Here is a 27,457-nt window from a genome sequence, read left to right as displayed (position 1 = left end):
TTTACTAAGGAAAAATGGATTTCTTAAAAACACCCTTTATAGAAATTAAGTTTTTTCTGTATATAGTCTAGATCAGCATAAATTATGTGATCCAACTTACAAACACATTAATATGTTAACAAAAATATGTATAATTAAGTAACTGTAAGGTGCATTTGACTAGGATCAGAGAACCTATTTTAGTCATTCTAAAAACTGAGTATACATAGACTTCGTAAGGTGAGAAGGAGAAAGGGCTTGAACAACATATAATCAAACATAGCAATAAAATGTTAACAGCAGACCAGAGTATTTAGTATTATCATTTATTTATTACTTAACATTGGATTTAGTGTATTAATGTATTCAAACATGGTGAAGTCAACACTGTAGACTTTCATAAGTTGTCTAAACAGACTAGGAGGTAGAGTTTCCAGATAGTGTCTGCCTATTTGGTCATTTGTGCGGGCTTCGTTAGAATGAAATTTTTTATTTGTGTAGCTCAGATTTTTTGGGGCCCCAATGGCCTTCAACACAAAATCTGCATCCTGTTTTATAGTTTCAAGCTTGCCAATAATATCATAATGGATTTTGCATGGATCACAGAGCAGATACATTGGCTTCCAATGAGTATCTGCATATTGTGGATTTTGTAGAACAATGTATCGAGCAAACTCTTCAAAAGTAATATTTTCTGTGAAATTTTTATTTTTTCTAACCCTTCTTTTAATTATATTTGCAATAGTTGTACTATAGTAAGGATTATTTTTATGGAGAAATTTGTCTCTGTAGGCCGAAACCACCCTCTCTAACGGATGTCGAGTAACCATTACTTTTGTATAACTTGCAAGAAGCTGTGTCTGAATAGAAGGAGGATACGAGCTAAACTTGATCAGAAAAGGAGATAAATGAACGTCATACTTTTCAAGTTTATTTACTGTGAGCCCAAGAGATTCATTCAATAGAAGAATTATTCTCTTCCAGTTGGAGCAGCCCACTTTTGGCACTTCACAATATATGAATTTGTGGCTGTGTTCAACATACAACTGAGCAGCAACTTTTTTGTTCAATACAAAGAAAGAGTTGGTGAGATTGTTCTGCTCGCAAAATGACTTCATTATAGCCCTCCGGTGTTCGTGAGTCACTGAGTTTTGTGAATTAGCTGCAAAAGAAAGATATTCATTGTCATTAGTTGAAAACAGGGTTATATACGTTTAATTTACACATTAAAATGTAACTATGCCTAAAAAGACTAAATGATTAGCATACTTATTTTAAACGCCAATTAAGGATTAATGCATCATACATGTGACATACTGGCCTATGGCTTTGCTACAAACTAAGCTTTTGCTGACTAGGAGTTACCTTAAAAATCTCTCTTAGGGTGGTGTCGCACAAGCTGTTTTCAGCTGCAGATATAATAAGTCACTTAGCTGTAGTGGGAAGTTTCAGGTTTATGTTCTACATAACCTAATGTCTTCCATCTAGTAAACCTAAAAATAGTAAAATTCATCCAATAATCACTATTGAACACTATGTGGACATCATGTAAGATGATGTCTAGGGTGATGTTGCACCAGAGCCTAGGGTCCACAGTTTTGTTTTAGAGGATGAAGGGGTAGGTTTGTAGAGGTGTGGGCTGCTAGAAAGCATGGAAAATCAAGTGCTATGAGAGTTGGAGATATATATGTAACATGAATATACTAGTAAAATAAAATAGATTGGGAAATGTGGCCAGGCTAAAAGAAAAAAAGAAAAATAAAGAATGAAAGGAATTCAAGGGGGGAACAATAGAAGAGAAAGTGAAGAGTGTCATAGTGCTGGTTACTCCCAGGAGAGAACCAACTGGCTGATGTAGCTATCGGAGACACATAATGACTTGAAAATCTGTTTAGTACTGAGAGGACAGGTTGTAAGGGACAAATCTGAAGTTTATGGTTTGGAAAAAGTGCAATTGTGAGGAATAAAGCCAAAGTCGATGGCTTGGAGAATGTATAAATGCGAGGGATGAAGCCAAAGTTTATCAAAAGGAAAATAAAACAAGCCATTTGAAGCAGCAGCTGAGATAATAAATTCCAAACATGCTCATGCAAATAATGTTAAGAGTGAGGACCTTATAAAGGCTACATACCAGTGAGGTCTCTTAACCCTACTTGATTTAGCTTTAGCAAGCTGATTGCAATAAGTGAAAGAGAATGTGCAGTTGTCAATGTCGATGGTGTTTTGCTACCTGTCATCTGTAGCTGGCATTTCGGCAGATTCTGACAGTGCTCCTCTTTATGAGCAGACTCCAGGTGTGAGCCTCGAAGCTTAGCAAGATGCATACAGATTAGTAAACATTAGTTAACTTAATCCAAGAGCGGTCCTCAAGACTAAAGCCTATCCAGTGTACCTGGTACTGCATGCCTCTCCTGAATCTGTGGGAGTCAATGATTGACTGGATAATGTAATCCTGGTGGCCCTCTACTTCTAGTATTGGAGGAGGAACCAGCTTTTGGCTTAGGCCCATCACCACTAGTTTTCCAAGGGAGATGTAAAACACCGGGTAGTCCTGGAAGGATGTTAGTAGCCGCAAACTGTAAGTTACCATATTTATGGTCCCTATAATTGGGTAGAAATCAATGTATTTAGGCCCAAGTTTAAATTGAGGCATCTTCAGGACAATATGTGCATAGAGACACACTTTATCACCAACTGAGAACACTGGTCCATCCTGTCTCCCCTGGACTGCAAACTTTTTTTGTTAGCTACCACCATATTCAGTCTCTCCTGCAGCCTCTTCCACAGTCCCTAAAGATCATGCACATGCTTGTCTGCAGGAGGTATCCCAAAGGGGGAATCAGAATATGGAAGGCCACTGGGTCGAAAGCATGGTTAAAGCATAAGGGAGATGCCCCTGTGGAGTCCTGTCTCAGGTTGTGCCAGGAGAACTCTACCCACACAAGTAATTGGGACCAGTCATCCTTGACATCTGAAACACAGCACCACATAAACTGCATGAGGGATTGGTTAGTAAACTTCTTCTATCAATTTGACTTGGGGTGGTACCTGGACAAAAAGAGGAGTGCAATTCCTAGCCCTTTACATAAGGTCCTCAAAAACTAAGCTATTATCTGGACCCCCTAGTTGAAGATGTTGTGAAGTTGGTAGAGCCGGAAGACCTGATAGGTGAAAATCTGGGAGCTGAAATGCTGATGACAGCTATTTTAAGACCATAAAGTGGACTTGCTTGGAGAAGCGGTTCACTACCACCAAGTTGGTTGTAATACTTTAGGAGCTGGGGAGGACCATGGAAATCCATAGAGACATATGACCTTGGCCTTTGGAGATTGGGCAGTAACATCATGAGCCTGCAAGAAAGAGTCCGTGACACCTTAGTGCATGCAGAGGTAGTGCAGAAATGCACAGAGGAAACAACATTTTTCCTAACAGCCAGCCGCCAGATTTCCTGGAGGACCACAATGATTGCTTACTGATGCTGGCCCTGTCAATCGTGAGTTGTGTCCCCATTGCAGGACCTCCAGATATTGTGTCCTTTACGCTCACTATCACGCGGAACATGTCGGCATTCATGTCCATATGTTCCAGTTCTGGGCATGCACAGAGTGATTTTGCGTACATACGCTCAAAATCGTCAGATACATCTTGATGAATCAGGCCAATGTTGTGCAGAATAAGATGGTGCAGAATCTTAAGAACAGAACAAATAGCAGAGCATAGAACATGCAATAGTCAAAATCCGGTTCTAGCAGCAAGCAGCAAACAGGATAATTGGGGTCACAGGCACTAATTAGGTCCAGGCAGCAGACAGGATATTCAGGTCACAAGCAAGAATCAAATACCAGAAAGCAAACAGGATTCAGAACAACACTGAACTGGAGTACAGAAATGTTAGTGTGTTTTTAAGGTAGCAAGAGCCAATGAGGAACAGCCACTGGTCAGCCTCCAGTGATATAGCAGATCAAGTTAAAGACCTGAATGCTTATTAACAGCACCAGCAAGGCAATTAACTTCTAACAGCTCAGAGAACACTTACCTACTGTTCCTAAGAGCAGGTTGTTGTGGTCGGTGGGGATAGAGAGAGGGAATCTAGCTCTCTCCAGAAGATGCCTCCAGTCGTTGAGAACATGGATGATGGCCAGCAACTCTCAGTTTACCATGTCATAGATAACCCCTGGCATGACCCCAAATTTGTTTTATTTTAACCCTTCAATCGATAACTGGACTGTACATGTATAACCAGGGGTAACCCAGATGAGCTCTTTGGAGTGTTGATGGTGCTCAATTAGATCATATCCCAGTCACTAGAATCACCACTCACCTCAGTCTTGTGATTTACTTATGCTGGTGTTATCGGCTGTCCATTTTTGGCCATTGGCTGGGTCTTTCAAACCAAGGGTAGTTCCATCTTGCGGGCAAAGTCCAAATCTATGAAATTCTCCATGACACCGGAATGTTAGAAGGCCACAGTTTCTTTGAAGCAAGACCCACAGGAGAGTGTTATAGACAGCTTAGATTGCAGAAAGGAATATGGATAAAAAACTGACTCAATGCTCATTAGACTTCCACCTGTTGCGAAGAGCAAAGTTGTTTCCTAACCACAGCTCACATCTTTCTAATTCTAAGCATTCTTTCTTCCAGTTGTCTTGGCAGCCACAATAAAGATGTCCATTAAAAAGAAAAAGAGGAGAAGAAAAATATCCACACAGAATTATCCATAGTATGTCTAAGGGTGAAATATTAATGTGAATTGATCTGCTCACAAGTGTGTTCAGGGAAATTCCTAATGATAGAGTGACTCTGGTTATAGCAGTGGGTGATACCCCAAGAGAAAAGAGTAGTCATCTCTTTCTGCTGAAGCTGATGCTTCTAAATGCTGGTGTCAAGTCAAATACAAAGGGTGATGAGTCCCTACAGGGAAGTTAGAAGGTCCCAACAAGTTAGCTTGTCCTTAAGGGAGTCCACCAAACCTCTCTGAAAGGAGGCAAGTAGGGAGTCCTGGTTCCATATGGGCCCTGCTGCCAGATTCCTACATTCAATGGCATACTTGGGGTGACTGAGAATTGAAATTGCTTGATCTAGGCCAGTTTTGGAGAGGCATTGGCAGTGTTAACAGGAGAATCAAAGATCAGCTTCAATGTGTTCAAAAACTCTTTGCTGTTTCCCATTAATAGATTATTCATTTCATGGAGTGGTGTGCCCATGCCAAAGCCTGGCCAGTTAGCAGGAAAATAACATGTCCCACTTTGATCTGCTCTGTGGGGAACAAAGCTACTTGTAGTTCAAACTTGAACCTGAGTCAGGAATTTACTGCACCTTCGAGGTTGCCATCAAATTGCAAGTGTACAACAATTTTAGGCTTTCAGACAAAAATAGGTGCTGCTGTTTGGGGCTCCTAGAAAATAAAATTGGGACTCTGTCATCGGGTGATTGAGTTGGTTGACCAACAACTCATAGCGGGCATCAGTCACAAGGGCTTCAGTTTGATGTTGTTGAACAGAAAATTATGTAAAAAAATGTCGGTAATATTCTAGAATCATAGACAATGCAGATGATCAAAGTGTAGAATGCTTTTGGACTCATGAAATATCAAACAAATTAAGATAGTTGTACAAATATGGGATAAAATATTAAATAAATCAGTGAATACAAGAATACAAAAACAGTATAAATGAAAATAATATAAAATATATATTAAATAATAAAATGTAAAATAGGTATGTATAAAAATGAATGAAAATAGATAATCAAATTGTGCCTGAAGTGGTCTGTATAGAATACCAAACACACTTTGCCACCTGTATGTGGCTTCCAGTCTAGTATGTTCAACTTATTCATAGCATCTATTTTCTTGTGTTCCTTAGTAGCCCACACCACCACCACCCTACTTCTCAGTTCTCGACAACATTGTTGAACCCAAGGCCCCGGTGCAACACCATTCCACCAGTAGGGGATATCAAGGGACTCCAAACAGCACTCCATGATGAAAAGCTATTTTCAGTCAGTAAGAAAACATCCAGAGATAAGTTCCTCAATATTCTAAAGCATTTACTCTCCTACTACAAAACAATGCATGAAAATTTCTTTTGTACAGTCTGAATAGTTTCTGTGACTCATTTTATTTGCTTGTGCGGCAGGTTTAGGAGAAATAGCATAGATTTCTATGAATATCTTATATGCTTTAGCCATTTTCGTGCTGGGCCTTAACACTGTTTGGAACCTTAACATCTGCTTGTGTGATACCATGTAGTAACCACCATTTTATTTCACTAGGAGTCCTTTTTGTCTCAAATTAATCATGAGCGTGTGTCATATTATGACAAGAGGACTCCATGCTGCAGTTTTTCCTGCAGCAGTCTAACCAGCCCAGACTGCCATAACCTGGTACTGGTTGCGGCTTTTGCAGTGGGACCTCCCACTGTTGTCCCACCACAATTGGTGAAGCCAGCCATGTTTATGAGCAATAGTGCTTGGATCTAATTTGGGGTAGGGGTAGGAGAACAGCTGTTTTAAAAAAAATATATTTAATTTTTTTTTTACACTGCAACAGTCAATGCTGATGATCAGTAGCAGCAACACCTTCTGACTATCTACAAATGCTTCAACCACTAATTACCTCACAATTACATGAATACACCATTACTGTACTCTGTCTACACTTGCACACCCTTTCCTTCCTCTGTTCCGCTTCTACAGGCATAAGGAAGCACAAGTCAGGTATACTCAAGAATCTTAATACAGAAGCAGGCATTCGATTTTAGGTGCTCATGTGCCGTATGGAAATGTGCATTTTACGCTATAAAACAGGTCTTGCTACCAACTGAAAATGAGCTTCAAATTTTCCTTTGACCATATGTTAATAGTCCACCTTTGTACACTTTTATTGGTATATACTCTACTAGAAGTGATCAAACCAGCCACATATAGTTTCTTGAACCCTGGGTCCTGGGAGGATGCAGTGGCGGCACAATTAACATTTTTAGCTTTATCGTTTTTATTTAATTCCTGTGATCGGGTCGGATCTCCAATGATTATTTAATCGAGGCTGCCTTTGGTCTCAAGGGGGTGGCCTTGTCTGTCACAGTTCAGCGTTGCAGGCAGGTAACAGCAAATTCGATGTTGCTAGCTGTCCTGACAGTGCGACTGCAGCACACTTAGTTTGGCCTCATGAGATTACTACATCTCACGTGACCAGATTAAGAACACAGACCGCACCTGCACTGACAGGGTAGCCTACAGGGTCAGATATGCTGCTGACTTCCTGTCAGAAGAAGTAGTGCTGGAGTCAGGAGTAGAATAAGAAGAGGATCAGCCTGGGCCAGAAGAGAGGAATGTAAGTCATGCTGCTAAATATCTGGGGGGAAGGAGGAACTGCTAAATTGTTTGGGCAAGGCGGTTGATGGCTGGGGGGATGCATAATGAAATGGCTGGTGTGGGGGGGGTAATATATTGGCCACTGATTAATAGTTGAGGGGGTTAATGAATCGGCTGGGGGGGTGATGAATGATGAAATGGCTGGTGGGGGGGTAATAAATTGGCCACTGATTAATAGTTGCGGTGGCTAGTGAATTGGAATGGGGTGGTGATGAATTGTCTGGGGGGATAATGGAATGGAATGGGAGAATGGTTGTTGAAATGGCTGGAGGGGTAATAAATTGGCTTCTGGGGGTTGAGAAAGTGGCTGAGGGGGTGATTAATTGGCTGTGGGAGTGGGTGAGCAAATCACTGTTTGGCTGGGGTTCATAAATTGGCTCCTGAGGGTTGAGAAAATGACTAAAGGGGGGTGATGTGATGAAATGGCTGATGGGGAAACATGATCTCTGTATTGTGTGGTGCTCATGAGGATGCTCTCTAAAGAGCCTAACCATTCAGGATTTGCAATTTTTGCACATTTTCAAAACAGGACCCCAACTTTCCAGAAGACAGCTAAACAACAACAAAGCTGCAAGAACAAGCAAGAAAAAACAGCAAGAACAGGTAAGAGAATCCTTCTAAATTTGCTTGCTGAAGAATACTCCAGAATTTTCCTTCAATAATATAGAGGGCGGTACAGGTGTATTAGCCAATGGCGGTCAGAACCTTTAATCAGGCCCTGTTTGAACCGGTTTGCTGAATTAGTACAAAAATGCCAAAATTTGTCCGAATTTTTGTTTAATTAAACAAGTATATCTAAATTCAAGAAAATTGAACATGTTGAACATGGGCCAGTCAGTTTGCTCAGATGATCAGTCTGGTTTGTACATGTGAACTGGCCAAACACGTTCAAGCTTTAAGTGATACATGTTAACAGGTTTTAATTGCAAATGTGAATGCCGAAACTCAAAGATGAACGGCAAACTTCAAACACAGTGTTTGTAGTTTGAATAAAACAATTTTTAGAAACCTTTTTATTATTTAAAAATATTATTAAAATTATGTTTAAAAATAAAAATATTGTAAAAAACTAATTTTAATGCAAACTGCTAGTACCTTGAATATGGCAAGGTGAAAGCCACCAACGTGAATTTCCAATTTCACATCCAATATCATAAAAGATCTTCGGTAAATTAACGATAGCTATTACTGAAGAAATAAAATCTAGTAACAAGTAGAGATATTGGTAAGAAACAGAAAATAAAACTCACTTAAACCAACAGCTGAATATGGTCTACTTTACAGCAGTAGTTGCCTGGTTGCCTTAGTGTATGTTAGTTGCATAATATATTAATATATTAATTGGCTTCATAAAAAAGAATCAAACATAAATGGCATTTTGTAATGTAATGTACCTGTAACACACCAGCGTCAGTATCCATTTTTAACTTACCGATCTCAGCACTGGGTGTTCCCATTCAGGCCTGCATCTTCTGCTTCTAGCACCTCTTGATTTCTCTGAGTTTGCAGTCATGTGATCTTTGGCTTCACTTCCTGGTTCATTTAAACTCTGTACACATGTGATCTCTCACATCACTTTCTGTTTTCAGTCAAGTGATTTTTTTACACATGACAAACCCTCTCCTGACCTCATTCTCCAGCTAGTCATGTCAGGTGGCAGAAAGAGGGCTGTGACCTGTGGGCTCCTGGCAGCAAAGTTCATACCACCTTGCAGCGATTCCTGGTGAAGACCGCAGGCCCTTTAGACTTTGCCAATGTCAATCCTGACTGAACACTATTCACTCTGATTGAACTGTGACAGTACCCTTTATTGATGAAATGTTCCCATTTTTACAGGTGGTGAATGGCTCTGGGTCTCATTTGTGGTGGTGGGGGATTTATATATCTTCTGCTGGGATGAACTGGGGGGAAATCAGACCCCTCCTAGCTTTATGTTCTCTGAGCACACTCATATGTCTCAAATTGTACCCACAAGCAAGAATAAGACTTTGTTTTCAGGAAAACTTATTTAAATACAATTGTAGGGTCTCCTTCATAACTGGGAATTGTCCTATACTTTCTAAAGTTTGTATTTTTTATCCTCTAGGAGTCTTTAATATGGGTAAACTTTTTTATACACGAATATCCATGTAAAACAGATTTTTAAACACACAAATGTGGCAAGACAATTATGATGTCTCTTCACTCTTATTCCTAAATTTAAGACATAAATAAAGCTAGAACAGACTTAGATAAAGTACAGAATGTTCTACCCAATCAATGTTCTGGGACAGAATGAGCAATCTGTCTGGAGGACATAGTATCTTGTGAAATTAATGGACCTATGGACCTCTGCACAGAAGGCACTTTGGGGACACAAAGGCAGCCTGACACTTAAGGGGGGCTGCATTTTTTTATTAGATTTTTCTGTCAAAATGTTTATTAAAGTTATAGTCCTCATGAACCATATCCATTAGCCATTGGAAGAATGCAGGTGTCTTGTGCAAAGAAAGCATTATGTAATCCTATAGGAGTGGAGAAAACTGTCTTGTGTTTAAAATCCTGAGCAATCTTCAAATGCCAGTACCCTTTTGCAAATATAGGGTGGTGATAAACTAGGCAGAACCGAAATGATCGAAGAGTTTGTTAGAAGATTCTTTAAACCTTAAGCATGCATTGACCTTCCCAAAGTTTGCACAAATCTGGATTCTAACAACAGGTCTTGAGCAACAGAACCACAATTCTCATTGAATAAGACCTAATTTTAATAAGCCTATAATTTGTTTTTTAACAGCTTCTCCTTTTCCTTCAAGAAGTCAGACTGCATGATCTTATAGTTCAGCTCACCCACTCTGAGAAGAAGTTCAAAATTATACTGTTACTAATCAATTGCTCTCCTGTTTGAGCAGGAGTGGATATTTGTATTATATACAGTTGTGTGAAAATGTTTTTGCCCCATTCCTGATTTCTTCTATTTTTGCATATTTGTCACACTTAATTGTGTCACATCTTCAAACAAAATTGAATATAAGACAAAGACACAAAATACAGTTTTTAAATGGTCATTTTGTTTTTTGAAGGAAAGAAGTTATCCAACACCAATTGAACCTGTGTAGAAGAGCAAGGGCCCCCTTATTCATTCAACCAATGAACCAAATTGAATTAATATTTCGGTTCAATTAGACTAGGCACAATCATGCTTGCTTACTTGATGCCCAGTTGAATCTAAACATGACTTAAATAGAACCTTTGCAGAAATGTGAAATTGGCTAAAAGGTCTCAGCAAGCAGCACAGTAGCAACGATCAAAAGAAGTTCCAGAAGAGACGAGAAAGAAAGTTATTGAAATATAGTAGTCTGGAAATGGTTACAAAGCCATTTCTAAGGCTCTGGGATTACAGTGAACAAAGCCAGAGCTATTATCTCCAAATGGAGAAAACTTGGAACTCTGGTCAGTCTTCCCAAGAGTAGTCGACTCAAAATTCTTCCAAAAGCGAATCGATGACCCATCCAGGAAGTCACAAAAGAACTCAGACGAATATCTATGGAACCACAGGCCTTTCTCACTTCAGTTATTGTCAGTGTTCATGATTCCACCATAAGAAAGAGGTTTGGTATTGTCACGCGTCGGACTCTGACTTCCTTGTCGGGGTCTGGCATGCTTACCTTACCTCCAGCTGGTTTCCTAATGCTGGCGGGCGCCAACTTGGATTTATCTTTTGACTACTTAGGTTATCAGCCATAGGCTGGTTGATTATCACCTCCAGCTATTTAAGGCACCTGGTCCCTCCACTGAGTGCCAGATCTTCATGTCATACAAGCTGCGCAGTTTGTGGATTATTTGGCTCTATGCATCCTGGTATCCTGTACCTGCATCTCTCAAATTATACCTGGTATCCAACATCTCCTGCTACTAAGCTAACCCTGGTATCCTGGAATCCCATACTTGCATCTTTTCAGTTCTATCTGGTATCCAGTGTCTCTGCTTCTAAGCTAAACCTGGTGTCCTGGTATCCTGTGCTTGCATCTCTCCAATTGTACCTGGTATCCAGCATCTCCTGTGTCTTTTAACTACTTGGCTTTTCAGTCATAGGCTGATTGATTATCACCTCCCATCATCACCTCCAGCTATTTAAGGCACCTGGTCCCTCCACTGAGTGCCAGATCTTCATGCCAACTGTTCTCAAAGGAAGACCCTGTACTTTTTTAGCCCTGAAGGAAGATCTTGGGTTTATGCCTCAGATATTCATGCTCCTGCTCGTCTAAAGAAATTTCATATCAACTTCCCCAACAAACCCAGCGCAATGTGTTCAGTGTCAACCTCTAAAAGGGAGGATACTGTTACATGCACCAGATCCTCTGGCTTCCTTGCCAGGGTCCAGCACGCTTCACCGCCAGCTACTTAAGGCATCTGGTCCTTCCACTGAGTGCCAGATCATTATGTCCTACAACCTTCTCAGTTAGTGGATTGTTTGGCTCTCTGTATCCTGGTATACTGTACCTGCATCACCCCAATTGTACTTGGTATCCAGCAACTCCTGCTTCTAAGATAAACCTGGTATCCTGGTATCCTCTACCTGCATCTGTCCAATTGTACCTGAAATCCAGCATCTCCTGATTTTAAGCAAAACCTGGTATTCTGTGCTCAGATCTCCAATTGTACCTGGAATCCAGCAACTCCAACTTTTAAGATTAACCTGGTACCCGGGTATCCTGTACCTGCATCTGCCCAACTGTACCTGTAATCCAGTATCTCCTGCTTTTAAACTAACCTAGTATTCTGGTATCCTGTGCTCGCATCTCCAATTGTACCTGGTATCCAGCATCTTCTGCTTCTAGGATAAACCTGGTATCCCGTATCTGCATCTGTCCAATTGTACCTGGTATCCAGCATCTCCTGCTTCTAAGCTAACCTGGTTTCCTGGTATTATGTGTCTGTATCACTCCAATTGATAAGGGTGCCCTGCATTCTAACCATCGTCTCCTGACGGTCTCACCTGGTGCCCATCCGGAGAACAGCGACCTGCGGGAGTGAAACAGCAAAGCCCAAACCTCCTTGTGGGGTCCCTGGTGAACACCTTCACTTTGTCAGATTCCACACCTCCATGGTGGGTGGAGTCAAACCTCGCAGACCGCGAAGAATCTTAACGTTTTGCCTAGTCTTGTGGCAAGAGAGTTGAAAGGTGAAAACCACTGATAACCAAGAAGAATATAAAGTCTCATCTCACATCTGTCAAAAACACATTGATGACCCGCAAACCTTTTGTGCTAATCTTCTGTGGACCGATGAGCAAGAATTTAACATTTTGGAAGACATGGGTACCGTTATATCTGGCAACAAACTAACACAGCATTCCACAATAATAACAGCATACCAACATTTAAACATGTTGGTGGTAGTGTGATAGTTTGGGGTTGCTTTGCTACTTCAAGGCCTGGACGACTTGCTAGAAAATTCTGAGGAAAAAAATTCTGAGGGAGTCCGTGATCTGAAGCTCAAGTGCAATTGGATTATGCAGCAGGACAATGATCCAAAGCACAAGAGCAAGTCCACCTCTGAATGGCTCAAAAGAAATAAAACTAAGGTTTAATCTTAGGGCATGAAATGCTACAATTAATTGCAGTGAACCTATTTTGATATTGTGGGACAACTGGCTTAATTAATCTTCATTATGGGATAAAATGGTGGAATTAGTGTTATTGATGTGGGCCTGCTAGGAATGACAGACAGGAAAAAAGATTAACATGAGTACTGGAAAAATATACTGGTATGTTATTGCTGTATGCCAAACTAGTTCTGTTAGGACTCTGTCTTTATTCTGAATTAGGCCTGAAGTACCTTTGTGCTACCAGAGGTGCTGCTGTTATACCTGGATAGTTTCTCCTTGCCTGCAAGGAGTTAAGCCATCTTCATCCAACAGACTGGTACCAGTTCGCTTCTTTCTGCTGTTGGGATTTTTGAGTAATTCCTGTGATCTGGTCCTGATTATCTGACTCCTGTTTGTTCCACAATTTTTCACCTTTGCTTTTGACCCAGGCCCCGGCTTTGTTTGACTTTTCTCCTGTCTTCTATCTAGCATTGTTGTGGTTCTCCAGTTTCTGACCCTGGCTTTCCTGGCCTTCTTCCTGTCTGCTCCTGTATCTGCAGTTAACCTGTCATGCATGATATCCAGCATCTCCAGCTTTCCTGCTAAACTTGGTAATCCTGGTATCCTGCTTCTTATACAAAACTTGGTTTTCCTGCTATCCTGGTACCTCCTGTGATTGCGCAGAGCTGCACAATATCTATTTTTGCTGCTATTAAGTGGGGGGAAAAGGGTGTTTGTATGTGAGGATTTTTCAGGGGATTTGCGACATCCAGTGACTGCATGAAGAACATTGCAGCGGCTGGAAAAAAATGTCATCTGTCATGCCACAAACTGAAGCAAGCCCATTAGATAAATTAAAACAAAAAAAATGAGTAGATACCTATAAAATGATGCTTCATAGCAATTATGTTCATAACATGCTTTTGTACAAGTTGGCAAGTTGGACGTAAGTGTCTGAGGGGTGTGTCTCTACTCATTCAAACCTGGATACATTTCAACTTTCAATACAGCGTACATACGCATACACTTGTGTACGATCTTTTCAATTGCAAGTTACTCTTACGCTTGCATTCCACTTTGAATCAGCCCCATATACTGGAGAAAAAGCGTATCCTCTAAGTAACATTAAACTTGATGTGAAGTACGTTACAAAACGGCTGACCAATATGGTTTGGCTGTGATTGGGTAAGGAAAATTCAAGTTGGCTGGCCATCTATTAAAACGTTGAAGGCGTCAACGTCTAAAGTATCAATTGTGCCATATCCTGGGACAATTGTATTTACAAATGGATTTTGAAGAAACATCAGAGCAATACTTAACAATTAACATACACAAAGGTTTGTATGAGTACATCTGTCTTTTCTTTGAAATAGCTTCTGCTCCAGCAATTTGAGTCATGGATCAAGTGTTACAAGGAATACCGGTTACCTATATGAACATGGACTGAGAGCCAATCAAGATATATGTGAATTCTCTAAAGAAGAAATTTCTTACTGTGGACATGTAACTGACAAAAAAACAGTCTGCACAAGTCTGAAGACAAAAGGGAAGCAGTGCTGTGAGCAGCAAGACAAAAATCTGGTCGTATGATGGCATACCACTATATAGCAACCAACTTCAACCACTTCAACCACAGCACATAGCTTTTAATGAAGTACACGGATGTGTTGGCACTGTTTGAATGGCACAAAGCGTGCAATAAATTACACAGAGGTGTTGGCACTGTCAAGACAGTAAACAAATGGATACAACAGAGTATATTGCAGTGACCCTAGAAAAGAGATAGATAGTAGAGGCAGCGGAGTACACACACAGATGACAAGTAGGTGGGATTGGCATAACTAAATACATGGGCACGGAGTCTAAGACCCCCACCATACTTCACCAGTGATCCCTGCAACAGGGATCACTGACTTCCAGTTTCTTCAAAAATAGTTTTTGCATAGCTTAAAAGTTTCCTTAGGATTATTGTACTGCAGTATGCAGCAATTTTCGCCAATAAAGTGCTGACCACAGGGTATGGCATGACATTGTAAAATAGAGTGGTAACCTTTATGGTCCATTATTCCTTGCACTCTGTGTAAAATACCAAAACATCCCCATACCATTACCTTTCCTCCGCCTTGCTTGACAGGACGCATCAAGCACTCCTCTAGTATCCTTTAATTTGCTCTACATCTCACATATGTTTACTTCTTCGAGTCAAACACCTCAAATTTAGATTAATCTGTCCATAATACTCTTTTCCAGTCATCCACCATCCAATGTATGTGCTCTTTTGCCTATTATAAACTTTTTTTTCCTATTTTTCAGTTTCAAAAAAGGCTTTTCTTTACAGCCCCGCCTATAAGGCCAGCACTCTGCAGTCATCATTTTATTGTTGCAGAGGACACTGGGATAGATAGATAGATAGATAGATAGATAGATAGATAGTGGTCAAGGTGGATTATGTGTGTATGTATATATGTATATATATATATATATATATATATATATAGTTAATGAGCCCCCATCCATTTCATCACCCACCCAACTACTCATTTGCTCAACCACCCCCAAACCAATTAATAACCCCCTTAGCCACTTCATTAACCCTCCCTAGCCAATTCTTCATGCCCCTGCAGTCTGAAGCCAATTCATTAACTATCCCCCTAGTCAATTCATCTTCCGCCTGCAGCCAATCCATCTCCCACCTGCAACCAATTTATCTCCCCCTGCAGCCAATTCATTACCCCCCTCTAGCCAATTAATCTCCCCCTGCAGCCAATTAATTAACCCCACAGCCAATTCATCTCCCCCTGCAGCCAATCCATCTTCCCCCTGCAGCCAAGTAATTAACCCCCCTAGCAAATTCATCTTCCCACTGTAGTCAATCCATCTTCCCCCTGCAGTCAATCCATCTTCCCCCTGCAACCAATCATTAACCCCCCCGCCCCCATAGCCAATCAACTCATTCAAAAAATAAGAAATTTCTTAGTGATTCCAAAAGATAGATAGATAGATAGATAGATAGACAGACCATCAATTGTAAGTTTTGATAGCAGGACCTCTCTGTCTGTCTGAATTACCCAGTATTGTTTATTACTTTTTTGTTCCCAATTGTAAAGCACTACGGAATATGCTGGCGCTATATAAATAAATGTTGATGACAACGATGATACATAGAGAGAGAGAATAAGTATAATATATACAATCTTTATTAATTTGCAATATTGTCCTATACCAATGGCAGCAAATGTCAGAAACATGTAGTTCAAAATACTGTAAATATGTGCACATGTACACTGTGACAAAATCTTTTAAAATTATTTACACAACTCAAATGCACTTGCACCCAATTCTAACTTACTCAGCTAGATGTTAACACACTTCATTTGTGGAATTCTGGTGCTAGCTCAAGGACATATGTACATAGTTCAAGTAATGGTGAGCCATGGTGTCTTACTAATTTGTACTGCAATAACAGTGAAGGAATATTAGTACAAAGTAAATGTAGGAGTCTCTCTAACAAGTAAGTGATCTTTCTACAAACCTTTATTTATTGAATGACCTTACATTTATCTATTATAAATACATGTAGTTTTTTTTCAGATGTCTTAATAGCTTTACTAAATGCGGCACCACAATGCCATTATCAGTGAAAATCCTCTATCTTCTCTAGCTATTACCTAAAGTACATAAGACTATGATAAAAAAAACTCCTATTAGTCCATTCACTTCTGGAATTTGATCCTTAAATCCCAGGAGATTTATATTTACAATATAATTACAATGGCTCTTTTTAGTGCATTGTCTGGCACCCTGGATTGGAGTGGGTCTGAAAAAAGCATGCAACCCCGAGGAAGGGCGGGTCAGCGCTCGTTGCCATGTATTAGCTGTAGAATTAACTCAGTTATCCAAGAGGTGGAGAGATCAACTGATCCATAACTGGTTTCATGATCCAAGGACAATTCCATATTGCACCACTTTTCTATTCTGCCACTGCTGTGTGCCAATGTTTCCTAGCTGTGCTAGGAACTGCCATGTGTTTGAGTCATTGCTCTGTCGCTTAGCATCCAGCCAGGTCACTGCAGTATTTGGTCAAAATTGACTGCAAATGACTTGAAATTAGTGATATTTAGGTTAATATTAATGTTGGAACAAAAAAAGAGCAAAATTATGTGATTTTAGCATATTTCAGTAATTTTTCTTAAAGATCCAGATTCAAAACCAAAACACATGAGTGCGGTTTTGCTAAAAACCAAAACCAAAATACGAAGTTAATCCAGATCCAAAACCAAAACCAGAACACGGAGGTCAGTGAACATCTCTAATATTCACCAAGGAACCCTGCAAGGAAGTACTGAGTTTTGCTGTAGAACCCTAGACAGCAACTGAAAAGGGACAAATGACAACTGACATCTAGCAAGTCAATAATACAAAGAGTGCTTATATAATTGCCTCTATAAATCAGGGAGGCACACACACTCCTAGAGAGATGTATGAATGGACAGGTGCACAGTGACAATGTTGATGGAACCACAAATATATGGATCTAAATAAAACAGACTACAAAAATATAGGTTTCAATTATTTTTCCAAATGAAATATGGGAAGTTTGCTCATCTTTATCCATCTTTACGGTCACGATGGACCACCTACCATCTGTTTAGGACCCACCATAGCTGCTCTTCACCTTTGCACAGACTTTGCCGAGGAGCCAACCTCTGGGTCCTACAGAAGGGTATACTGAAGGGAACAGAGAAATGGCACAGAAAACAGCAAAAGCATATGGTTTGGTATCTTACCTGCCGTGATCACCTCATAAATGATCACCGTTTTCCTCCCACCCTTATCTGCGTCACCTTTGCTGGAGCCTTGCCTTTGGTTCCTACAGGGGAATATACAGAAAAGAGAGACAATTTATTGACAAAATCACAAACAGTTCGACTTACTAATGGTCACCAGTATTCGCCAACACCGAGCTACACTGCAGGCCTCTGCCTGAGCCTGAAACCCCGGCCTCTAAGCCTGTACTTTAGAAACTGAGGACTTTGTGACTACCCTTCTGGACCGAGTTGAGGGGCCCTGTATGTAACTCTTAACAACCTATTACTCTATTCACTCACCGGGGACCATAGCTCTCACAACATCAAGGGCCGAGTGCCCTCCTAAACTATCAGGACCTAGTATCCTCTGAAATACATAGTGCCGAGCGCCCTCTCCACAACGATCAAGGACCTAGTGCCCGCTAAACCAAGGGCCTGGTGCAATACTAACAGTAATAGCCTGGTGCCCTGCTAGCAATAAGGGCCTGGTGCCCTGCTAACAATAAGGGCCTGGTTCCCTTTTCTACTACTAGAGCCTAATGCCCTCTTCTACTAGCAGGGCCTTGCCCCCAGCTAACTATGGGCCTTGTGCCCAGCCAACTACAAAGGGCCTTATGCCCAGCTAACTGCAAAGTACCTTATGCCCAGCTAACCTATGGGCCTTATGTCCAACTAACTAATGGGCTTAGACCCCAGTTACTATGGGCCAGGTGCCCACCTAGACCAATGGGCCTTGGGCCCACCTAACTAAAGGGCCTTAGTGCTGCAATAAACTAAAAGAGCCTTGTGTCCCAGCTAAACTGAAGGGGCCTGGTGCCTGCCTAAGGCCTAGTGCCCACTTAAGGGCCTTAAGTGTCTAATCGAACCCTACTGGTGCCAGAACTTGTACTCATTGAGCTTCCATGGACCTAGTGCCCGAATTGCGCCTACTGGCCTTATGCCCAACCTACAGAAATAATTATACTTACCTGCAGAATACTCAACTTGTCCCAGGCATCTTTGGGTCTTCCAAACCCTTCAGCTGACAGCGCCTCTTTGTCTGTTTGGTGCACTGGTTTCTGCTGTCTTGTTGGCGGGGGTGCTCTTAGCCCTTACAAGGGCTCTGCGCCATTCATGTCTTCTTTTTCTTGATACTCAGCGTCTTTCTTCTGTCCGGTGGGTGCCTCTACCAACGTCTTCTTGTGACAGGGTAGCTCCTAGCCCTTACAAGGGCTCCCTGTCACAGCAGCCATCTTCTTTTCTTGACACGGCGCTTCTGGATGTCACGCGATGTCCGTCATGTCTCTCCGCTGCTGGATTTCTCCAAAATGACGGCACCCAGCGGGTAATATAGCTGCAGGCACGCTGTTGTCACGCGAGCACTGCACCAAACATTGAAATGGCCAGGAGGTGAGCCCTGATTGGCTCACCGACCTGGCCAATAGGAGGGCAGTCTCAACAATCAGAAGTAGCCCACCGGGCTCCGGACTGCCAGCTAAGCCTCTCACAAAATTATACAGAAAAGAAAAGAATGCCATCTGGGTAAGTTCCTTAATTTATAACTCCAGCTTCCCACCCACTGTTTTCAGAATGCAACCTCAAGACCAACAGCTCAAAAATCAGAAAGAGAAAAAAAAGCTGTAAGCAATTTTTTGTTTGTTTTGTTTATTAATTCATATTATTATCTTTTGCTTATATAGTGATAATCATATTACACAGTGCTGTACAGACAAACCATAGTCATTCACATCGGTCCATGCTCCCTGTAAAACACACACAGTCTCTCTAGGGTTCATTTTTGTCAGAAGCCAATTAACCTACCAGTATGTTTTTGAACTGCGGGAGGAAACTGGAGTAATCGGAGGAAACATACAAGCTCCACACAGATAGGGCTCTGGTCGGAATTGAACCCAGCACTCTGAGGCAGCAATGCTAACCACTATGCTGAATGTAACCCATCTTAGCCACACACCGTTAGTAAAGGGGGTTTGTGGCAAATACAGTTTCTGATTGGATTAGCTGAACTTTCTCTTTAAATTTGATCACTATACAGTATACAAACTGGGTTTCTAAGAGGCATATTTAGTTTATTTACTAAACTTTTTGAAAAAGTGGAGATGTTGCCTTTAGCAGTCAATCAGATTTTAGTTATCATTTATTTAGTACATTCTACAAACTGACAGTTACAATCTGATTGGTTGCTATAGGCAACATCTCCACTTTTTCAAACCCGCAGTTTAGTAAATATACCCCTAAATCTCTGTCAGTGCTGATAGCTCTCTCCACTTCTAGCTGTCAATCTTGGAGATGCATAGCTAGAATTTGGTAGAAGAGGAAGACCTGAAGTAAATCATCCTCCGAAGGAATAAATGGGTAATGTGTAATGGGGAAAGCACACTGTCACCAAGCTCTACATTTATGCTTAATCATGGATTTATAGCTGGCGCTATATAAATAAATGTTGATGATGATGATGATTTAAAGGGGTTTCACCCTTCAAACCTACAAGAGTTTTGGTGACAAACACAGACATGTAATTGATTTAATAAAAGTTGCAGGATAGCATGTACAATCCAAAAAAGAACTCTAATGGTGGAATATCTCTTTAAGAAAGTTGATCTGTTTTGTTTCTTTGAGCTCAATAAATGTCACTGCAATATCAACCTTCAGTTGTTGTCATCTTCCCCTTTCTCTGTGTTGCTTGTCACATTTTGCTGAGTAAATGCATAATTGCTGATTGCTTTAGAAAGATATGTATAGTGTAGTTATGCCCTGCGCAAAGTGAACAAAGTTAATAGATCCAGAGATATCACCAAGGGAATATGACCATTGTACAACATTCTTGTAGAGATACTGGAACGTGCACATAATGTGATTCTACTTTCAAAAAACAAGCAGTTAACCTCATGGTTGTACAATAATATTATAGACATGCAGTAACAGGCACAGACTGTGATTCTGCTTTCATAAAACAAGCAGTAAAATATTTATTTTTTGTTTTTCTTTTAAGCACTTTTTTTTACTTTTGTTTCCTAAAATTTATATCTTAAATGAATCCTGATAAAGTTTCTTTATCATTGCTTAAATATGTCTACTAGGGTCTAAATTTTCCTATTCCAAAAAATTTAAATATTATATATTTCCCTCCCTGTTCCACCCATGAAATCATAGCCTGTCTTAATTGTATTTTGCACATGAAGATGAATTGCATACACTTGCGTTCTCTGGTGTACAATTAGCTTCCGGGAATGCACAGTGCAATATAACGCAAAATACTGCAAGTGTCAGCATTTACGTTCCTTACTAAATCTGAATGTGCACCGCAGGCCACTTTTGTTTTACACCCGTGCACCTACATGGAGTTAAAAATTATGATGTTCATGGTGTTAGCTTTGGAATTGTTTGAGTGCTGGTATTTTTCCCTAGCTCTAACTCATGGCTTTGTAATCAAAAGTTTTTGGGAACGATCTGATGGGGCTGAAATCTGTGCCTGAAGCTAGAGTTCCATCAGCAAAGGATACTAAGCATTGATGCTAGCTGTGTTCTAAACACTTTTCAGCAAGATCTCCTCAGAGGATTTAAAATAGCTGACATTATACCAGTAAAGCCCAATGTGTGGGATTTATCACAAAACTATAATAATAATAATAATAATAATAACAATAATAACAAAATCATCATTATCATTAAGTTGGTCAACGGAGGTGCAGACATGAGACAAAGGATTAAAGAGGGCTCTGCTCGCGAAAGCTTACAGTCTATGGAGAAGGGAATGCTGAGACGTTTAGGAACTAGTGGGACTCAGAATGGACATCGGACTGTAGCTGGTAGAACATGCAGGTTGAGTATTATCAGGTGAGGGTTGGATAGGCCCTAATGAGGTGAGTTTTGAGAGCACTTGAAAGATAGATGGTTGGGGAGAGTAAGGGCCTGAGTCATTAAGGAGAGTAAAGCATAAAAAAGGAGTAACATTTGCACCTGGGCAAAACCATGTTGTATTGGAGGGGGAGGTAAATTTAAAATGTGAGTCAGATTTATAGTTTGGGTAGGGCATGTCTTAGATCAACTTTATATTTCAATGTAATAATAAAGCTAGCAAGTATTTGTATGCTAGAAGAAAAAACAGGCAGTATTTAACTTATGTGCAAAATAATAAACTGATTTGCACCCCTTACATTGTAACATGGTTTGCCCCAGAGAACATTTACTCCTTTGCTTGCCTTAATGACTCAGGCCCTAAGTGGTGAGAAATGTGATTTTGCTAAGCTTGTTGCCTTATAGCCATTTTGTTCTGTTATAGCTTAAATACAATTAGATGCACCTGTTTTGTAGGAGTAATTCATTATTTGCAAGGCTAAGCTTATAACCTTGGACATACCAGACAGGAGATAAGCCAGCCCCCCCCCCCTCCTGGGGAGTTCTAGAGTGGATAATGAGAGAATAAACTTACATCTGTGTGAAGGGAACATGAGTGGTTAAAACCTTTTGGGGCGTAGTTTTCTGCAATACGTGATTTTTGCTATATAGATAGGAACTTGTAACTAATAAAGCAGAGTTTATTGTACACTCAAACCATGCAGTGTATTTAATTCTCTCCAGCTGATGAGCTCATAACTGATAATCTGACACTTACAGGTGAACAATCTGATATAGATTCGACAGTGGGGAGCAGCACAGTAGAAGTCTTGGAGGCAGGAGTGAGAGGTGGTTATCAAAAAGAAGAAGAGGTGAAGGTCTGAGGCAGATACAAGAGAGTTGAAGAGAGTGTATCTTGCGATAATGGTGTGTATGGAAGAACGTGTTGGTATGGGCTTTGAAGGTGATACTGAGTAGCTTGAATTGCCAGTGTATGGACTTGCAGAGTGGTGCAGTGGATGTGCAGCAGCAAAAGAGTAAGATATAGATTGTGCTGCATTTTGAATAGACTGTAGAGGGGAAATACTGATAAGTTAAAACTTTATTAAGGTTAAAAAAGTTGAAGGTACGCAATGGGGGTATGTGAACATATTTCAAGTGAAACTAAAAATAAATCAATTGAATGAATGCAGCTTTGTTGTCAATATTGTAACTAAGTGGCACTAAAAACAGATTAAGAAGCCGGTAATTCAGCAGGTGTGTCAAAGCACTGAACTGGATGCCAACCACTGCAATAATGCATATGATCTTATAAATGATAACAAAAACAAAACACATACATTCCTTCAGCATTAAGTATTAACCTATCATGAAAGAAAAAACTTTAGAGTAATTAACACAAGAAATTTTTAATCTTTCTATCATGTGCATTTTATGGTGGATGCACAAACCCACTAGGTGCATCCCATTCACTGATACAGGTTCAAGTACCAGTAAACTTTAGACCTCAGTGGGAGCCAAATCCGTACATTAACAATAAAGGACAAGGCTAGACAGACAAGACAACAAATTTAAAAATGTCAATCTAACTTAAACCTTTACACAATAGTTTATTACTTCTTACTTTATTGGAACTAAACGCCTGTTGTTTTATCTTTTTTTTTCTGTGTTATCCGAAGGGTTTGTTATGTTTTACTATGCTGTACAAAATTAATATGTGTTAAGTCATGAGATTTTTGGCATTGTTTAAAGTGTGTTTGATTAGGGACAGAGCACATTTATGTTATCAGTCTCCATCTCTGGCTCATCTGGATGTCTCCTATCATTAATTCAGTATAGAACAAGCGTGAAAAGTCAGATTCTTTTTCTGGCAAGTGGAGCTTCAGTAAGCAGAAATAGTCACAAAAAGTCAATATGTCTTTTTTATCCTGAAATATATTTTGTTGGTGTAAGCAATATAAACCTTCACACAAATGAACCAACCAAATGTTTCCACTTTATATTGTTATAATCAACGGTGAGCCGCTTAGCAATGATGGTCAGTGTCTTTCAGGTGTTGACAGTTTTTCTGGCTTGCAGAACTGGTTGCTAAGTGATTGCAGTCAACGTCACTTAAGCTGATGTTTATGCTCCTATCTTGGTCTCTTAAACAACAGGACAGAGTCTATACACAGGTGTGGCCGATTGTTAGGTTACGTGGCATATTCCTTAGGTGGGTCATGTGATCAGTAGACTTGTCTTCCAGATTTCAACGGCTTAGCTCTCCAGGCTTTTTTTAGGCTTCCTCTCCTGTACACCTGTGCTAGCGTTTGTTTGTTCAGACCCAGTGTGCTGAACCTGTGCTTAGTGTGTGCCTCTCTCTGAGACTGTGAATTGGACCTTGCTTCTGTCTTTGGCTCCTGACCTCGGATTGTTTACTGGACCCTGCTTCTGTATTCTGCTTACCTCTGAGCTCAGATTTCAGTTTATTGGACTTTGCTCTAACCTCTAAAAGATACCATTCCTTTTCTGGTTTTCCTATTGCCTTCAACCATGTTTTGTCCATATTTATCCCCGCAATATCCACAGAAAATAAACACCTAATACTACAAGTCAAGTCCTGGGGCAGCTGATTATTCAAGAGCATATCACGCTTAACATGGAATGGGGCTGCTAAAGGTGAAGACCCCATGAAGCGTTTCTAGGAATGTCATTATCTCAATGAGTATTGTCCTAACAAATATCCTTAAACCTATTTAACTTGCACAAATTGCCAGCCCAATTTTTCAAATAATCTTCAGAATATATGTGTTCTAAAATGGAACAATTGTTGTAGAGAGTAAAAGTTAGCACAATCTGAACTATATATGGAGCATATTTTATACATGTGAGAAAAAGGAGAAGGATAGTATAAAAAAACTAGTAAACAGTGACTAAAACAAGGCATGTTGAATTAATTATTTGGAGGCTAGAGCAACATCACCAGGCTTCTAGCCAAATATTTCTATGTGGGGATGCCTTCTACCCTTGCTTATATCTTCTTTAGTGCAAATGTGTCTTAGGTAATTCTCTAAAAGGTTTCACATTTGGCTATATATAAAAGTCAATTATCTCCTGCTTTGTTTATTTCAACATGCTCAAGGGCCTTAAACTCCAAACGTTCTGGATCTGAATTATGATACTTAGTGAAATGTCTATGTACACTGTCATTATCAACCTTATGTATAATGTTACATCTTGCTTTACAGTGGCTACAGTGAATAAAAACCTTTCATTGCTAATTACCTGTAGATTGTTTTGTAGTTTCTTCTAAATAGCTGGATGAAAAATATGATTGGGGAAGCCTATTTACAAAGTATCAACAATAATAGGACAAAAACGTGACAAAGCATTTTAAATGCATTACTGTTTTAAATTATTTATTTAGTTTGTTTAATTGAACCTAATTTTATATATTGTAAATGGCTTAGGGGAACAGGTGCCATCTCCTGGGGTAGATGGTAATGTACAGCAGTCAAGAAATCACACAAGTCCAAGGTTTTGGTACAACTGGCCCTAGCCAGTTATATTAAGCAGAAAAATGAAAGAAAAACTTCAAAATAAACACCTTGTCTGTACGGCACTAACTAAACACAAATTGTTCCTGATTGTCATATTATAAAAGAAAGCATTAGAAGTTTTGACAGGTACAGTTTGTTCACAACAAATATCAGACTTTCTCTTATAGAGACTCTGCAGTCCCTCCTCCCAAGCAGAGCAGTCAGGATGTCTAGTCTGACTGCATTTTAACACACATCCACAGGTCGAAGCGCTAATCAGCCTAACATTAGGCTGGAGGTCCAAAAGACTTGAAATGGGCCTAATAGATGGAGCCCACCCTCACTCTCCATCCACAATCCTAGGAACCGTTTACCAGGTTTTACCAAAGGGACCACAAGCCCTTATATTTAAATGCAAACAAACATTTTCCTGGGGTTTTAAAACATGAAGATAAGAAACCTGGGACAAACATATCTGCCAAAAAACACTATTCCTGTGTTTTTGTCACAATATATATTTTTAGATATTTTTTTAATTAGTGTAACTGATACTCAAATCTGAGTTTTTCATTTCCACTGTGCATGCACAAGACAGCAAACAAGTTCACCCACGTATACAAGCAGGGAAACTGACATGACAAAGTTAACTGTCCTGGTGAACTTAATTCTTATATATACTTCATATTTCCTAAAGACCAGGAGCATTTACAGATGAAGGTGTCAATGGTCCCTGGGTGAAATTTGGTTACACTTAAATAAAGATGTTAGAAATTCCAGCAAACTACTTACACAGTTTTATACATATTGTTTCACAATATTTTTTGTACATTTAAACACTTACCCAAGGAAAACAGTTTAATTGGCCATTTAATATGAAAGAAAAAGACGCAGAGGATAAAAAAGATGAAAAGAAATACCAGCTTTCGATAAACCTTCCGCATTTTGTTTTGATGCACAATGATCGAAAATAATGTCTAGTCCCGAACACTGAAAATGTGAGAAAAGAAAAAGTTGCATAAATTAAATTAGTTGGAAATTATGTTTTATCATCTTAATTTCATTTCTAAATGTTACCTTGAGTACAACATATAAAAACAGTTATCAGTAACACCTTGCTATTGGGCAGGTGAATTAGTAATACTTGGTTTACTTTACCTACGCAGTATGATCTGACCATTGAACAGAACAATTATTATTACTTAGCTTTTTACGCTGTTCGTTAAAGGGAATGTTTTAAATATTCACATCAATCCCTGCCCAGTAGAGCTAACCATCTTTTAAAATTCTATTATTTATTAATTATATATAGATTTATTTGCAAGTGTTTCTTCCATTCATTTCAATTGGCCATTCACTACAACGGGTTTTTGCATGTTGCGTAGAATCTGGAAAGCCCATTGAAATGAATGGGAAATCTCAATCATCTCACTGGTTTTTGGTCTAATCTCAGTTATCTGAAACCAGTGAGATTATTTTTGGATATTTCAGGGACTTTTAATTCAAGTGGTAAAATTGTATTTAATAGCAAGACAGTAAGTACAAAGATAAAGTGATTTACAAAAAAAAAGAACATTAGCTCAAACAGTAATAATTAAGGTCCAAAGTTAGTGTTGCAAAAACAAATGGAGGCTGAACGGCCTTGGAAATCAGTCTTCCTATTCTGCGCTGTTTCAGATCCCTTGGTACTTGCTACTGCTTAAATTACTATTAAATACAATTTTACCACTAGAACTGCCCTAGGTTATATCAGCACAAAAGACATATTTAATGTTCATGGACCAACCCTTGTAAAAATATAACCTTAACCTCAATAAAATGTCAATAAAAAGCAGCAAAATGTATACGTGACATGTGAAATAAAACAGTGCTTTAAAACTGCTGAGTGCGACTTTCGATCTCATTTAAACATTATATGGTTATGTAAATAATTTATAATGTCTCTTCACTTGTGGCAGAAGAATATATTATCACCCTTGTATTGAAGAAGCAAATATCTAACAAATATTATTCATAATACCCTATTGGTTTCCCATATTTTAGACTTATGTTCAATACTGATCTAATACTAGATAAAAAAAAAATATATGGAGCAATCACAATAATAGGTGGTTCAATCTGATATTATATTTCGAGCCTCAGGTATTGATAGACTGAAATTGTAACAGCTGGTGCTAGAAGATTAATACCGGTTAATAGGCCAGTTTCTAGCTATATAAATAGTGACGGGGGTGAATTACTTACTGCCTGTACATTCTCTAGCTTGGAGTCGGAGATCATAACCAGCTAAAGTAACATTTTTAAAGCGGATCAGTCAGCATTCAGCAAACACCGACACCTGATTTGATCTATAGCTTTTTCTAGCTTTCTCTTTTTGGCTA

The 27,457-nt window shown here is 39.6% G+C and overlaps 1 protein-coding gene across 1 annotated transcript; it reads right to left on the bottom strand.

Annotated features, from left to right (window-relative positions):
• Nucleotides 1-305: 305 nt before the first annotated feature.
• On the bottom strand, nucleotides 306-26,020 carry LOC142108987 (carbohydrate sulfotransferase 9-like). Its single transcript, XM_075192966.1, has 2 exons — nucleotides 25,921-26,020; nucleotides 306-1,141 (listed from the first exon to the last, which is right to left on the bottom strand). Exons 1-2 carry the CDS (start codon nucleotides 26,018-26,020, stop codon nucleotides 306-308), a joined length of 936 nt encoding a protein of 311 aa, XP_075049067.1.
• Nucleotides 26,021-27,457: the final 1,437 nt, after the last annotated feature.

This window comes from Mixophyes fleayi, chromosome 12, assembly GCF_038048845.1.
Source record: "Mixophyes fleayi isolate aMixFle1 chromosome 12, aMixFle1.hap1, whole genome shotgun sequence".
Lineage (NCBI taxonomy): Eukaryota > Metazoa > Chordata > Amphibia > Anura > Limnodynastidae > Mixophyes > Mixophyes fleayi.
Note: the sequence above shows the minus strand (reverse complement) of the source record. Positions and strands in the feature narration are given on the sequence as shown.